At 37.5% G+C, this 15,171-nt stretch overlaps 1 protein-coding gene across 1 annotated transcript; it reads left to right on the top strand.

The window, feature by feature from the left end:
* The first annotated feature begins 7,237 nt into the window (after positions 1 to 7,237).
* On the top strand, positions 7,238 to 9,206 carry LOC125075675 (putative nuclease HARBI1). Its single transcript, XM_047687386.1, has 5 exons — positions 7,238 to 7,805; positions 8,069 to 8,259; positions 8,330 to 8,462; positions 8,538 to 8,679; positions 8,758 to 9,206. The coding sequence occupies exons 1-5, from the start codon at positions 7,581 to 7,583 to the stop codon at positions 9,150 to 9,152; spliced, it is 1,086 nt and encodes a 361-aa protein (XP_047543342.1). The 5' UTR covers positions 7,238 to 7,580; the 3' UTR covers positions 9,153 to 9,206.
* The last annotated feature ends 5,965 nt before the right edge of the window (positions 9,207 to 15,171 follow it).

Below are 15,171 nucleotides of genomic sequence, written 5' to 3'. Positions count from 1 at the left end.
ATTGAGTAATAACTGAAGCGCAATTATAATTAACTGCTTATATTTCAAATAATTTTATTTTATTAACCACATTATATTAATTAAAGAATTTGATAATTTGTTTATTATTTATAATTAGTAATTTTTAAGCATTTTTTTTCTATTACTTTTATTACGGTATTAAGAAAAATATAACAAAGTATTCCTTTGTTATATTTTAATATAAAAATTGAAGTTACTGCTTTATTTTTTCATAATTTAAGTAATTCATAATATTTCTAATTTCTAATTCTAAGTATGTACTGATAACAATATTACTCATTTATATTATTCGATAATTGCACAAATATTAAATGCATTCAAGGTTTGTTAATTATGATATTATTTAATATTTGTGTTATTACTATTTATTTCATACAATTTTAATGTTATTTATTATTATAAAATGTTATTTGATTTTTGAAAGAGATCATGATTTTTTTATATTTGTTGTTATGCCAATTACTTAATAAATATTTCTTGTTTACAGTTGTACTGGCAGAAAGTTCCAATATCAATACCAGAATGGCAGTTGAGGAACCAGTGTGACTTTCTCATCATTTAATGAGTATGTATTTTACATCCCCTTAAATAGTAGCATCTAAAACAATTGTCATCATCATCATCATGATCAACCAATGGACGTCCACTGCAGGACATAGGTCTCTAGGACACATTAGTGCTTATTTGACATTAGGGGCGTGCACAGGATATCTCGGAGAATACCCAATTAATCTATTCTCCTGTGGGACTATCTACTAACAGGCCTGTTCAAAATACATGCTTTGTTGAAAATAAAATAAAAAACATGAAATACTATCTCTCATGTATTAAAAATACCAAATACTTTTAGGTCCAGTATTTAAAATATAAAATACAAAATACAGTATTTTAGCATTTTTTTTATACAAAATACATTAAGATTTAGGATTTTGGTTCAAAGGGGAAAAGGAAATTATGACTTTCTGGTATTTTGCTAAGCTAAACCGTGGAGGTGGACAGATCGGCTGTGTAGGTTTTTTTTGACAACAAAACCCTATAAAGGATGCCTTGCACTTCAATTAATTTTGTTTTTTTTTTTACTTCAGGTAAACCAACGAGTTCCACTGCCAATGTGTTAAGTTCTGGTAATGATGATTCGGTACAGATATCTGGTCCTTTGAAAAGAAAGAATGGTAAGAAATTTATATGAATTTATATTGATTTCAGAAATTTCCCTATATTACAGTCATTTTATTCTGCTTAATGATAAATTATACTGCTGAATATATATAATACTTGCTGTTGTGGTAAAGCTGTATACTCTTGTGGAATGGTCTTGACTGTTAGCTAGGTACAGCGGGTTTAAAGAAAGAAGCCCTATTTATGCGTCGGGGGCTTAAATACACAAATACATATATATATATATGTTCATACATAAAAAATATATGCTAAACTGCTGGCGACTCCTGCAATGGTCATGTGTCAAACCCAGAGTAAAAAACAGTAGAAGTTTGAAAGTATACATATACAAATAAAACTACAACACAAATGTACTGAATCATGGGAAGAATGTAAATGCTTATAATGTAGCATTTATGTGTTAAAAGTATTTTACAGAAAATCCGTATCAATACTTTACATTCTCTTCAATTGTAAATATTGGAGAAGAATTTAAATTGTATGGAACATAAACTTATGGATTCTAAATAATGCCAATAAATACAATTTTAACTTAACTTGGATATATTTTTCAGATGATATACTGCCACAGAGAGACAATGAAATTAAAGTCCAGAGCTATACACGCTTAAGGAAGAATGATTGCAATATACCTGGTATGTATTTGATACCATACATTATAATGGATTTCTTTTCATTTCCTCTTAACCCATTATCGTTCACTGCTGGACACCTTATAGATTATTACCCCCTTTAAACCATACACTGACTTGGTATTGTATAGTGGTTGCATTGGTGTGGTTTGTTTTTTCTAGCCAAAACATTTTTCCTATAACTTTCTGTGTTTATCTATGTTTACTGCCACTATGACTGAATTTTACTTTCATTTTAAATTAATTCGTTTTTATGATTGTTTTAGGTGCAGAGATATTGACTAAACGAGAAAAACTGTTACTGAAACGTCTGCAAGATTCCAAAATTACCTTAAAGAGGATTGAAAAATCATCCTTAAATTTGGACAAATTAGATTCTGATGTTTTGAAATCCATTATAGAGAATGCAGTAAAAAATCAGAAAAAAAAGTTCTCATGGGAAGCGCTGGGATCTAGAAAACAAAATCTCTGCTCTAGCTATCTTTAAGAGATCTCCTAAAGCTTACCGCTTCATGCAGAGTGTGCTACCACTGCCTAGCACAAGAACACTACAAAGAATTTTGAAGGAAATTCCCATGGAACCTGGTATTCATACCCAAGTTATGCAGATATTAGAAAAGAAAGGTCAAGAGCTGGAAGATGATGAAAAGCATTGTGTTCTTTTGTTTGATGAAATGGCTTTAAAAAAAAGATTGATTTACAACAACTCCATGGATAAGGTTGAAGGGTATGTAGACTTGGGAGATGGAGAGAGTATGAGTAGAAGAAATAAAATTGCTGGACATGCTTTAGTGTTTATGATTCAAGGCATAAGAAAAAAATTTAAACAGCCCATAGCACATTATTTTGTTGAAGGAACAATAGAAAGTGAAAAATTAGCAGTGCTGATAAAAAGCATAGTGGATGCCATACACAAATCTAAATTTAATGTAGTCGCAACAGATTGTGACCAAGGGCCAACCAACATGGGTGCACTTAACTTATTGAAAAAATTTGATGGTCTTATGCCAGAAGCAAATTATTTTTTTGTCAATGAAAAAAAGGTGTTCATTATGTTTGACATTCCACATCTTTTCAAGTCAATTAGAAATAACTTCTTCCAAGCTGGCGTGATGGAGTTTACAGGAAAAATTGCTAAATGGTGCCATTTGAAAGAAGCAGAAGAAAGAAATAGAAACTTTCTACATTTCCAAAATATTAATTTATCAGTTGTGAATCCTACTTACAAAACTAAAATGCGTGTTAAATTTGCAGCTCAAGCACTAAGCAACACGATGGCAGCAGTTTTGAAGATGTTGGCGTGGGGCGAAACCGACACCGCGAAGCGTGAAGAACTTAATGACACCGCGTTTGTGATTGAACAAATGGATAAACTTTTTGACTGCACTAATGGACCAGCATCACCAAAGGACGTCAAAAAAGGCATTCGGGAAAATGTATCAGAAAATTCAAAGCACGAGGAATCTTGGAATTATTATTTAAAATATATAGACACAATAAAATTTTTAAAATCTGACTCGCAGATTAGATTGCGAAATGTCCGCTGCATAAAAGGTTTTCAAACAACTTTAAAATCATTAAAAGATATTTGGCATTTTCTTAATAAAGAGGCTAATTTTAAATATTTGAATTTACGCCAACCTAACCAAGATTCCTTGGAAAATTTGTTTGGTAACATAAGACAACACAGTGCAACAAACAGAAATCCTACATGCTCTCATTTCAATGCTGCTTTAAAATCCAGCGTAATTTCAGGTTTGTCAGGTCCACATAGCCGTGGTTCTAATTGTGAAGTTGATTATAACAACTTATTTGTATCTTACCAAGAACTAAATCAGAAATCCAAACCCGACTTAGAGCCAACTTCTGTACCAGAAAATGTAGATTCCGGGAATGATGTTAATGTTTGTTACCCTGTGTTGTCTTTACCTGAAGATTCTGAAATAGAATATTTTGAAAGTTCGCTCTGTAGCTTTGAAGAACAACCAGTCGTATATGTTAGTGGGTACTTAGCTGCAAGAGTCCTCACTAAATTCAATTGTGAATGTTGCAATTTTTATTTGAAAGAGGTAAATCCAGATTTTGCCAATCCTCTTTAACCTTAAAACCTTATTGCACTCAATATCATAAAAAAAAATAAAATAACAGTACATGGTAAAATGGTTAATTACAGAAAGTTGAAGGCAAGGGCGGCCTTATCACTAAAAGCGATCTCTTACAGGCAACCCAACAGATGAGGACAACATATTCTGTAAAGAGGGTAGTGCATATTATATTATGATGCATACATATACAATGGATTTAATATAAAATTACATATAGAGAAAACGTAAAATAAACATACATGCAAATACCTGTACATACATACACGTATATATATACATATATATCTACATATATATCTACATAAATACATATATACATACATACCTACCTACATGCACACATATAAATATAAAAAAGGAGTAGTTACGAAGACATATAATGATGTTTGACTCGACTTTTAAATATATTTAAGGACTGTGTCATCCTAATGTCATGTGGGAGCGCATTCCATAATTTAATCGATTTGACAGTAAAAGAATCATTATAACAGTGTGAGTGGCTAAGAGGCAGCTGTAGTTTGTTGTCCGATAGAGAACGAAGATTGAGATGAAGAGAAGAATTAGAGCCAAGAAAGGAAAAGATTTGACACTTGCGCTGCCCAAGAAAATTTATCATCTATTATAAGACCTAAGTCCGATCCCTAAAAAGGGCAACCGCTCAGACCCGTCCAATTATAGGCCTATAGCCATCACCTCCTTGTTCTCCAAGGTAATGGAGTCCATTATAAACTGCCAGCTCCTGCGGTACCTAGAGGAGTACCAGCTGATTAGCGACCGCCAGTACGGTTTCCGTCGGGGTCGCTCAGCCGGTGATCTTCTAGTTTACCTTACTCATAGATGGGCGGAAGCAGTTGAGAGCAAAGGGGAGGCATTAGCAGCCAGTCTGGACATAGCGAAGGCCTTCGATCGCGTGTGGCACAAAGCGCTTCTTTCGAAGCTTCCTTCCTATGGGCTTCCCGGGAAATTATGCAATTGGATTACCAGTTTTTTTGGCAGATCGGAGCATCAAGGTCGTTGTCGACGGTGCATGCTCTGACTTAAAATTCGTCAATGCTGGTGTTCCACAAGGCTACGTTCTATCACCCACTCTGTTTCTTCTGCATATCAATGACTTGTTGCAAATCAGTAACATTCATTGCTATGCAGACGACAGCACCGTAGACACCTCATACACCGGCCGTGCTAATATTTCTCGGGAAAACGTCGAAGAAAACCGGAACAAACTTGTATCTGAAATCGAGTCTTCGTTAAACAAAGTCTCGAACTGGGGTCGGCTAAACCTAGTTCACTTCAACCCTAAAAAGACGCAAGTTTGCGCGTTAACTGCTAAAAAAACACCATTTGTCGTATCTCCACGATTCGAGAACATTCCGTTAGCCGCTACAGCTAGTATCGGAATACTTGGCGTTGATGTTTCGAGTCTCGTTCAGTTCCGCGGTCAATTGGAAGGCAAAGCCAAATTGGCATCAAAAAAGCTTGGTGTGCTCAGCAAGGCAAGACAGTATTTCACGTCGGCCCATCGTCTAAGACTATACAAGGCGCAAATTCGGCCTCACATGGAATACTGCTCTCACCTCTGGGCGGGTGCTCCCCAGTACCAGCTCCTTCCATTTGACCGTATCCAACGTAGAGCGGCTCGAATTATCGACGATCAAGCCCTTTCCGATCTGCTTGATCCTTTGGCTTTGCGTAGAGATGTTGGATCGCTCTGCATCTTCTACAGAATTTATCACGGGGAATGTTCCGAGGAATTGTTCGGATTAATCCCGGCTGCTGAATTTCACCTTCGGACATCTCGTCAAAATTCCAAATATCACCCGCACCACCTAGATGTCCGAAAATCCACAACAGCGCGATTTTTAAGACATTTTCTGCCTCGCACAACCACTCTGTGGAACCAGCTTTCGCCGGCGGTTTTTCCGAACCGATACGACTTGGGAACCTTCAAGAAAAGAGCGTACTCTTTCCTGAAAGGCCGGCAACGCACCTGCAAGCCCCCCGGTGTTGCAGATGTCCATGGGCGGTGGTAGTCACTTTCCATCAGGTGAGCCTCCTGCTCGTTTGCCACCTTATGACATGTAACAATGTTATTGTTGATCAAAGTTGTACCGTCAAACACTACGGGAGGAACATTAACTTGATTAAGTTTCGCAAGCTGTTTTGGATTGCCAACTATAGCTAACTGTGATTTACTGGCATTTAACAATAATCCATATGACTTGCTCCACTCACTAATCGATTTAAGGTTATTATTCATAAGATCGATAGCATTAGCGATGTTCTCAACAGGAGTCGTTAAATAAACCTGCAAATCATCAGCATAGAGGTGAAAAGAAACAGAAAGATGTTTAGTGACAGAATTTATAAAGATAGAGAAAAGGAGAGGGGACAGAACACCACCTTGAGGGACACCCGCTTTGAGATAGCAACAGGAGGAAAACTTACCGTCAACAATAACACGCTGTTGACGATTTGAAAGATAAGACTGAAACCATGAAACAGCACTGGAAGAGAAATTTAAAGAATCAAGAATAGCTAAGAGAATGTCATGGTCAACAGTATTAAAGGCATTGGAAAAATCAAGAAGAGCTATAAAAGTAATTTCTTTCTTATCAATCCCAAAGCGAATGTCATCACAGACTTTGATCAAAGCTGTTGTGGTGCTATGCCCCGGGCGAAATCCCGATTGAAATGGGCTTAAAATATTATTTAGTGAGAGAAAGTTGGAAAGCTGTCCATGGATAATGCGTTCGAGAACCTTAGAAAGGAAAGGAATGATAGATATAGGACGGTAGTGAGCTAACAAAGTAGGATTAGAGATTTTGGGAATGGGTAGGATATGAGCTATTTGCCAACAATAGGGAAAAATACCTGAATTTAAAGAGAAATTATATAGGTGGCATAGAACAGGAAGAATGGTATCTAAAGACAGGAGTATCATTTTGCGACTGAAACCGTCACATCCAGCGGCGTCTGATTGAATACCAAGAATACTCTTCCTGATATCCTCAGAAGTCACTAGAGTGAAAGAGAAAGGAGAAAAATTAGGCTTAGGACGTGTGGTTATGGAATTCAAGGTGTGGCATTTATTCGCATTGTCCATGGTAGCCGCCGTGAAGTGCTTATTTAGCGCTTCAGCGTCAACATTTCTTACATCTAGTGACTGACGGCCAATACCCATCGCAAAAAAAAAACGCCATACCTTGCCGGTGTTCTTGATGCTAACAGAATTGTGTATATAATTTCGTTGAGCGTCCCTACAGACTTTGCTGCAATGATTACGCAGCCGTTTATATTTAAGGAGATTGTTGTCTGTCGGTCTCCGTTTATATCTCGATTTAGCAGCATTACGTCTTGCCATGATAACTTTGATATCTGGTGTTAACCATGGTGCTGGAAGGTGCTTTAACTTAATCGGTAATAATAATATAATTATTTCTACAACGATAATCGCTAACTCCATACAAAATGGTAGCCAAATTACAGTTTTGACAAGCGCTGACGAAACGATGTCGAAGTTTTTCATCGATAACTAAGCGATCTTAGAGACTCAATAGTGAACGCTAAAAAAATTGCGTCTTATTTGGTGATCGACAAGTGTTTTGTTTGTTAAACTTATTTTTTTCTATTATTACCTTTTAAAATGCATACTTTAAATATGTTGTGGTGTGCTCATAATGAAGAAGTGTGGCTTAGGCGGCAAAAAAGAGACAAAAATCGTCAGTGCATGGAAAACATACGCGAAATGCCGGCAACATTATTTGTGCAGCAATTTCGGCTAGACAAAACAACCTTTGAAGCTCTTTGTCGTGAACTCCGACACAAGACTTCGTTAAAAGGAACCAAAGAGATTCCCCTCAATGTTAAGGTAAGTGCTTAATAATCTTATTGATAATTTATTTATTTATTAAGGACATACCACATGTCATAATAAAAACATATTCAGAATTAACATAAAGTGTGTGACTCTTCAAGACAGCCACAACAGTTATTTACGTTACAGTTATATAATAATAACATAAACAATATTTTTACAATAATAAAAATTACTCACAATAGAATATTGTATTTGATATTTATTTTTTAACGCAACTATGATAAATTTTATTTCCTTAATTGTTGTGTTTGTAGGTATTGTGCACTCTTAGTTTCCTAGCAACAGGATCCTATCAGCGAATTGTTGGGGTTTCTCAGCATCTTGCCCAACGGACAGCTAGTCTGTGCATAAGACAAGTCATTGATGCTTTGAACCACTCTGCTATCATGGAAAAATGGATCAAGTTTCCGAAAACACGACAAGACAGATCATTTATAAAACAAGAGTGAGCATTTAAAGTAACAATGTTTAATTTATGAAATAAATTTAATAAACATAACATTTTAATTTCCGAGGTTCCAAAGAAGATTTGGCCTGCCTGGTGTAATTGGGTGCATAGACTGCACCCATATAGCTTTGGTAAAGCCAAACCATGAAGAGCATCTTTCTTATAATAGAAAACGATATCATTCCTTAAATGTTCAAATGGTAGATATAATTATTATTTATATTGTACGGCATGTTAGAGTGAGATATCAGTCTTAATAGGGGTTTTATTTTCAGGTTTGTGATAGTAATCTTTTAATTTTAAATGTAAATGCAAAGTTTGGTGGAGCTACACATGATTCACATATATGTTCTTCTAGTAGAGTTGAATTATATATGCGTGAACTTCATCAAAATAATGAGCAAGTATGGCTCTTAGGTAGGTATTTATAATAATAAAAAGATCTAATCTAAAAGAGTTTAATTGTGATTAACCAAATTTTAAAATAATTTTCAGGTGACTCTGGATATCCACAACGTCCTTGGCTTATGACACCTATCCTCAATGCAGTTGAAGGTTCTAGGGAAGAACAATACACTCGATTGCATGTACAAGCCCGTAACTGCATTGAGCGATGTTTTGGATTACTCAAAGCAAGGTGGAGATGTTTGCTTAGAGACAGGGTTCTTCACTATCATCCTCATGTAGCTAGCAAAATTACAATGGCATGTTGTGTATTACACAATATAGCTTTGCAAGCTGGGCTGCCACCACCACAACCACTTCCTGCTGCACATGACAATGGGGATGATACAATGATGCAAGATCCCACATCCACTGTGTTTGTAGGTAGCCAGAGTGAAGTAATCCAAGGAAGAGCCATGCTGAGTTGTTTATTGAATAGGATATAGTAAGATTATTTTAAGCTTTAATATTAATCTATTTTACATTTCTTAATTATAAATTAAACTTTTATACTCTATACTTATTTATTTATTTAAAAACTTTATTGACCAACAACAAAAGTTGGAACAAAAGGCGGACTTAATGCCTGAAGGCATTCTCTACCAGTCAACCTTTAGGCCAAACAGAAAGTCATGAAGGCGGTAACAATAAATTTTACAATATATACGATAATAATAATAATAATGAAACAGAAACATAGATAAAATATTATATATATGCATGAGAATACACATTTATAATTAACAGAGACATAATAGAAATTTTAAAAACACAGCGTAGTGAGAGAAAGAAGGAGAAACTTAAGAGAGGTTTTTAATAAGATGATCCTGTAAACGACGCTTGAACAATGCCTTAGTAGAAGCCTTTCTAATTTCTACCGGAAGTTTATTCCATAATCTGACAGCTTGGACAGAGAAAGCGTTAGTTAGGAAACCAGAGAAGTGACTGGGAAAAGAGAGAAGGAGAGAATCAATAGAGCGTAGCTGTCGATCGTGATTGTCAGAAAGAAATTTGAATTTATCCTTTAAGTAATCAGGGGAAAGCGGGTCAAAAAGAATAGAAAAAAGAGAACACAGTAGCCGTAAATCTCTGCGTTGGCGGATAGGGAGCCATTTGAGTTCGGCTCGACAGTGGGAAATGTGGTCGAATTTTCGAAGGCAGAAGATGAAACGCAGGGAATTATTTATGAGGCGATCGAGTTTGTTTAAAAAAAAATCATTGAGATCGACATAACACACATCAGCGTAATCGATGATCGGATATATAAGGGCTTGCACTAGCAAAACTTTGGTTTTAATAGGGAGAAAATTTCTTAATCTATTGAGACACCTTAAGGTGGCGGTAACCGAGCGACTAACTTCATTAATATGCACCTTCCAGCTCAAAGTTGAATCAATGTGCAGTCCGAGATCTTTAACATTTAATTTAATTTATCTTCTGTAAATATTAATAAGTTGACAATCAACTTATTAATATTGTGAACAAGTCTAGGTAATTTTACTTTAAATGAAATTTATTTAATAATAAAACATTTATTATTACAACAAATTTTTTATTAAAACACTAACATTTATAATCAAATAAAAGACGTTAAAATATAATATAATATAAATAATTTAGTATTATTGTGTAGGTAAGAACAAAAAAAGAACATTTAGGTAAAATCAGGTTTCTTAAATGCTACAACAAAATTAAAGTAATCAATAAATAATTAAAATACAAACGAATATGAATGTATGAATCAACAAAATTAAAAATAGCTGTAGAATTTTATTATACAAACGGATACTTTGTACCAAGGATTTACTAGCTTTGCGGAGTCAGAAACTTAAAAAAAAAACGAATACTGTAGGCAATTTGAAATGTAAGTAAGCCACAGCTGAGATCATTATTACTACATTGATATTTTATGGGATAATATTTGTTGAAGGCAGTGATGATGGTCTCAACTGTGGTAAAATTTCTATTAAATTGACTACTGTATTAGCTAAACTGTTTAAAATTTCGTTTTGCTTTTCTTGGACCTCAATTCTTTTAGACTCTAGTTTTAATCTTTCCAACTCCCTTTGATGGTAATTTTTTTCACGGTCTGCCTCAAGTTGGAGCCGGCATTTCTCAACAGCCACACACTCACTTGTGGCTCGTTCAAAGGATGTTTGAACCCGGCGTGTGCGCGCTCGGAGGAGCCTATGGCGCCGCGGAGTTGAGGTGGGCGAAGCTGAAGGCGACGGATTTGCCTGATGTCGCTGCCGTTAAGTAGCACGCCGTGACGTGGAAGCGGCAGGTGTCGTCGCTGACGGCACCGGCGAGGACGTAGTGCCGGGCGGCGGCGTTAGCACTGGTGGTGGATGTTGTTGTGATGAGGTGGCAGTAAAGGCTGATGTTGTTGCTAATAAAATAAAAAACTATATTTTAAATTGGGCACAAATAAATTTATTCAGGCAAAACATTCTATCTTTAAAAATAATTTCATCCGTGGCTGTGGTAGAAATTTGGGGTGGACAGACCGTACAATTAGAATCTCTGGTCGGGGATGGTTCAGTGTTTCTCACTGATGGTTGAGCCTGAAAATATGAACAACTTGATAATTTTTATTTTAAGAAGAAAATACACTAATAAGCCAAGACCCCAAGCAAAAAAAAAAAACTAGCATAAAAGCCTCTCTCTATAATTCCCAACAACAGCAGTCAAACCCATTATACACAACACCCTCTCTTCTGAAGCAGTGAGAGTTTGTCTGCTGCTTGGACCACCACCAGTACCAGAAGCCTCACGACGTATTGCTAAAGCTTTTTTCTTAGTTTTAGCTTTCCAGTCTGCCCACACCTGGACATTATTTGTTAATTTTTGTCATTAATATTTTCATCAATTATTTTATAATTTTTGAAATAAGCTGATTGATAATAATGAAGTGAATGAATGATAATTATAGAAAACTATAAAATAATATTTTTAGGGGGGTTTTATTAGAACCATACTTTTTTCCACTTGTCCCTTGGTTTTACTACTCCTCCACCTATGGAGTTTAATAACCCTTCTCATTGCTGCCACAGTCGGTCAGCTTTAATTCGGCCTTGTGGCCCTTGCTGGGGTCTCGTTATATCGCCATAGCTAGAAGAAGTTAAAACTATTTCAGAGAAACAAAGGGTCTATTGATTAAGTAAAGAATCAAACACAATTATTGTTTGTTTCGTAAGTGGTATATTAGTTCCTATCGTAAAAACTTTCAAGTGCTACAGTATGATAGATTTTCAAATAACAAAGGAATATATTTACGAAATAACTAATAATTTTACGTACCTTTCCATAAATTCCAGTAAAGTTGCAAACTGTTCTGGGCTTGCTCGAGATTTATATTCCATTCTATAAAAGTTATCACATCATTTATCGGTCATACTTAAGCAGGATAATAAAATAAAATTTCGAGTCACAAGTAATGTTTAAATTTACATTCGGCACTGTGATATTGTTATAAACCAATTACAAGGAGAATGTATACCCACCCTATTTAATTTACTTATTTTTTAACACTTCAAATAAGTATTCTTCAAACTTCAATTCAAAACAAGAGTTGATCCCGCGCTCAAAGTACACAACTGCGACTTTGACGTTGGTTTGACGTATGTAAGATCGCTCACCATAGACTAAAGTGTAGGTTTTTTCTAAGTTCATTGTAGAATGAGCGATCGAATCACTCGTGTCAATTTGGCTAGCAACTTATCGTTTTCTATAATCGCTTACGCCGAAGCGTTAACGATTGTAGAAAGAGATTCGATATGAAACGAATGTAACTTGGCTAGGCCCTCTGGTCACCTCGCCAACGCGATTACCGGAAGTGGAGGATCATACACCTTCCCTGTTGGACCTTCTGCTGACTTCCCATCCGGATAGCTACCAGGTTATCGTTGATCCCCTTCTGGGCTCGTCGGACCACTGTCTGAACTGTCTGAAGAGAGAGCCTAAAAGATCAGCCTTCTCCTTCGCTGTATGGGCCAATGACTCACCGTCCTTGTGCAGAGATGGTAAGGAAGGCTGACAGAAATTCCCTAAGACAGCCTTGGCGAGAGACCAGAACGCACGTGTTCCTGAAGGGAGGCGCACCAGTCTCTCGCCAATTCTGCTAATGTACTCCGTCTTCGCCTTAGCAATCACATACTCGTGCGTATCCCTTCAGGAACGCGTGCGTTCTGTTCTCTTGCTAAGGCTGTTCTTGGGAATTTTTGTCAGCCTTCCTTTCCATCTCTGCACAAGGACGGTGAGTCATTGGCTCATACCGCGAAGGAGAAAGCTGATCTTTTAGGCTCTCTCTTCGCGTCGAATTCGACTCTGGATGACCAAGGAAATTCACCACCAACAATCCCGCGATGTGATACCACCATGCCGGAGGTTAAATTCCGGCAAAGTGCAGTTCGTAAAGCACTTCTTTCCTTGGACATTCATAAGTCGAGTGGATCCGATGGCATCCCTCCTATCGTGCTACGGACATGTGCTCCCGAGTTGGCACCGGTCATAACGCGTCTTTTCCGGCAATCTTACGCATTAGGCGTCGTCCCGATCTCCTAGAAGACTGCTTTGGTGAATCCGATTCCTAAAAAGGGTAACCGCTCAGACGCGTCCAATTATAGGCCTATAGCAATCACCCCCTTGTTCTCCAAGGTAATGGAGTTCATTGTAAGCTGCCAGCTTCTGCGGTATCTAGAGGAGTACCAGCTGATTAGTGATCGCCAGTACGGTTTCCGTCGGGGTCGCTCAGCCGGTGATCTTCTAGTTTACCTTACTCATAAATTGGCGGAAGCAGTTGAGAGCAAGGAGGAGGCATTAGCAGCCAGTCTGGACATAGCGAAGGCCTTCGATCGCGTGTGGCACAAAGCGCTTCTTTCGAAGCTTCCTTCCTATAAGCTTCCCGGGAAATTATGCAATTGGATTACCAGTTTTTTGGCAGATCGGAGCATCAAGGTCGTTGTCAACGGTGCATGCTCTGACTTAAAATTCGTCAATGCTGGTGTTCCACAAGGCTGCGTTCTATCACCCACTCTGTTTCTTCTGCATATCAATGACTTGTTGCAAATCAGGAACATTCACTGCTATGCAGACGACAACACCGTAGACACCTCATACACCGGCTGTGCTAATATTTCTCGGGAAAACGTCGAAGAAAACCAAGACAGCAAGGCAAGACAGTATTTCACGTCGGCCCATCGTCTAAGACTATACAAGGCGCAAATTCGGCCTCACATGGAATACTGCTCTCACCTCTGGGCGGGTGCTCCCCAGTACCAGCTCCTTCCATTTGACCGTATCCAACGTAGAGCGGCTCGAATTATCGACGATCAAGCCCTTTCCGATCTGCTTGATCCTTTGGCTTTGCGTAGAGATGTTGGATCGCTCTGCATCTTCTACAGAATTTATCACGGGGAATGTTCCGAGGAATTGTTCGGATTAATCCCGGCTGCTGAATTTCACCTTCGGACATCTCGTCAAAATTCCAAATATCACCCGCACCACCTAGATGTCCGAAAATCCACAACAGCGCGATTTTTAAGACATTTTCTGCCTCGCACAACCACTCTGTGGAACCAGCTTTCGCCGGCGATTTTTCCGAACCGATACGACTTGGGAACCTTCAAGAAAAGAGCGTACTCTTTCCTGAAAGGCCGGCAACGCACCTGCAAGCCCCCCGGTGTTGCAGATGTCCATGGGCGGTGGTAGTCACTTTCCATCAGGTGAGCCTCCTGCTCGTTTGCCACCTTATGAAATAAAAAAAAAAAAAAAAAAAAAAAAAACCGGAACAAACTTGTGTCTGAAATCGAGTCTTCGTTAAACAAAGTCTCGAATGTTGGATCGCTTTGCATATTCTACAGAATTTATCACGGGGAATGTTCCGAGGAATTGTTCGGATTAATCCCGGCTGCTGAATTTCACCTTCGGACATCTCGTCAAAATTCCAAATATCACCCGCACCACCTAGATGTCCGAAAATCCACAACAGCGCGATTTTTAAGACATTTTCTGCCTCGCACAACCACTCTGTGGAACTAGAATTCGCCGGCGGTTTTTCCGAACCGATACGACTTGGGAACCCTTAAACGGGGATGTCAGTCCTTGCTGACATCAGCAAAGGACTGACATCCCCGTTTGTAGCGCTAGAGTACATACTTAAATCATCCCAGTTACGATATACATACACTACTACAGTCTCACGAAACCTATTTTTTGTTGTATACTAGTATACTCAAACACAAACATATAAGAACTAGCCAAGACAGACCTTAGGCTACAATATGTTATCCTAAATTATAAGAAGAAATGATATTTTATGTAGTTATAAATAAATTTCAGGAAGGACCATTGTACTTGGCACCCATTTAGATCTCACTTCTTTTGTCGTTGAAGTCAACAACCAAGGTATATATCATAATATTGGACTTGGCTCTCATTTTTACATTTATGTTTTTGATGGGATTA

Source organism: Vanessa atalanta, chromosome W (genome assembly GCF_905147765.1).
Source record: "Vanessa atalanta chromosome W, ilVanAtal1.2, whole genome shotgun sequence".
NCBI classification, from domain to species: Eukaryota; Metazoa; Arthropoda; class Insecta; order Lepidoptera; family Nymphalidae; genus Vanessa; species Vanessa atalanta.
The sequence above is the reverse complement of the archived record's forward strand: the minus strand, read 5'-3'. Positions and strand labels throughout refer to the sequence as shown.

What these genes read in the sequence shown, in the direction of transcription:
- LOC125075675 (XM_047687386.1), top strand. Translation starts at nt 7,581, where the DNA reads ATGCATACTTTAAATATGTTGTGGTGTGCTCATAATGAAGAAGTGTGG. An exon ending in ATTCCTTAAATGTTCAAATG is followed by an intron (nt 8,463 to 8,537) that starts GTAGATATAATT and finishes TTTTATTTTCAG; the next exon opens with GTTTGTGATAGTAATCTTTT. An exon ending in TGAGCAAGTATGGCTCTTAG is followed by an intron (nt 8,680 to 8,757) that starts GTAGGTATTTAT and finishes AATAATTTTCAG; the next exon opens with GTGACTCTGGATATCCACAA.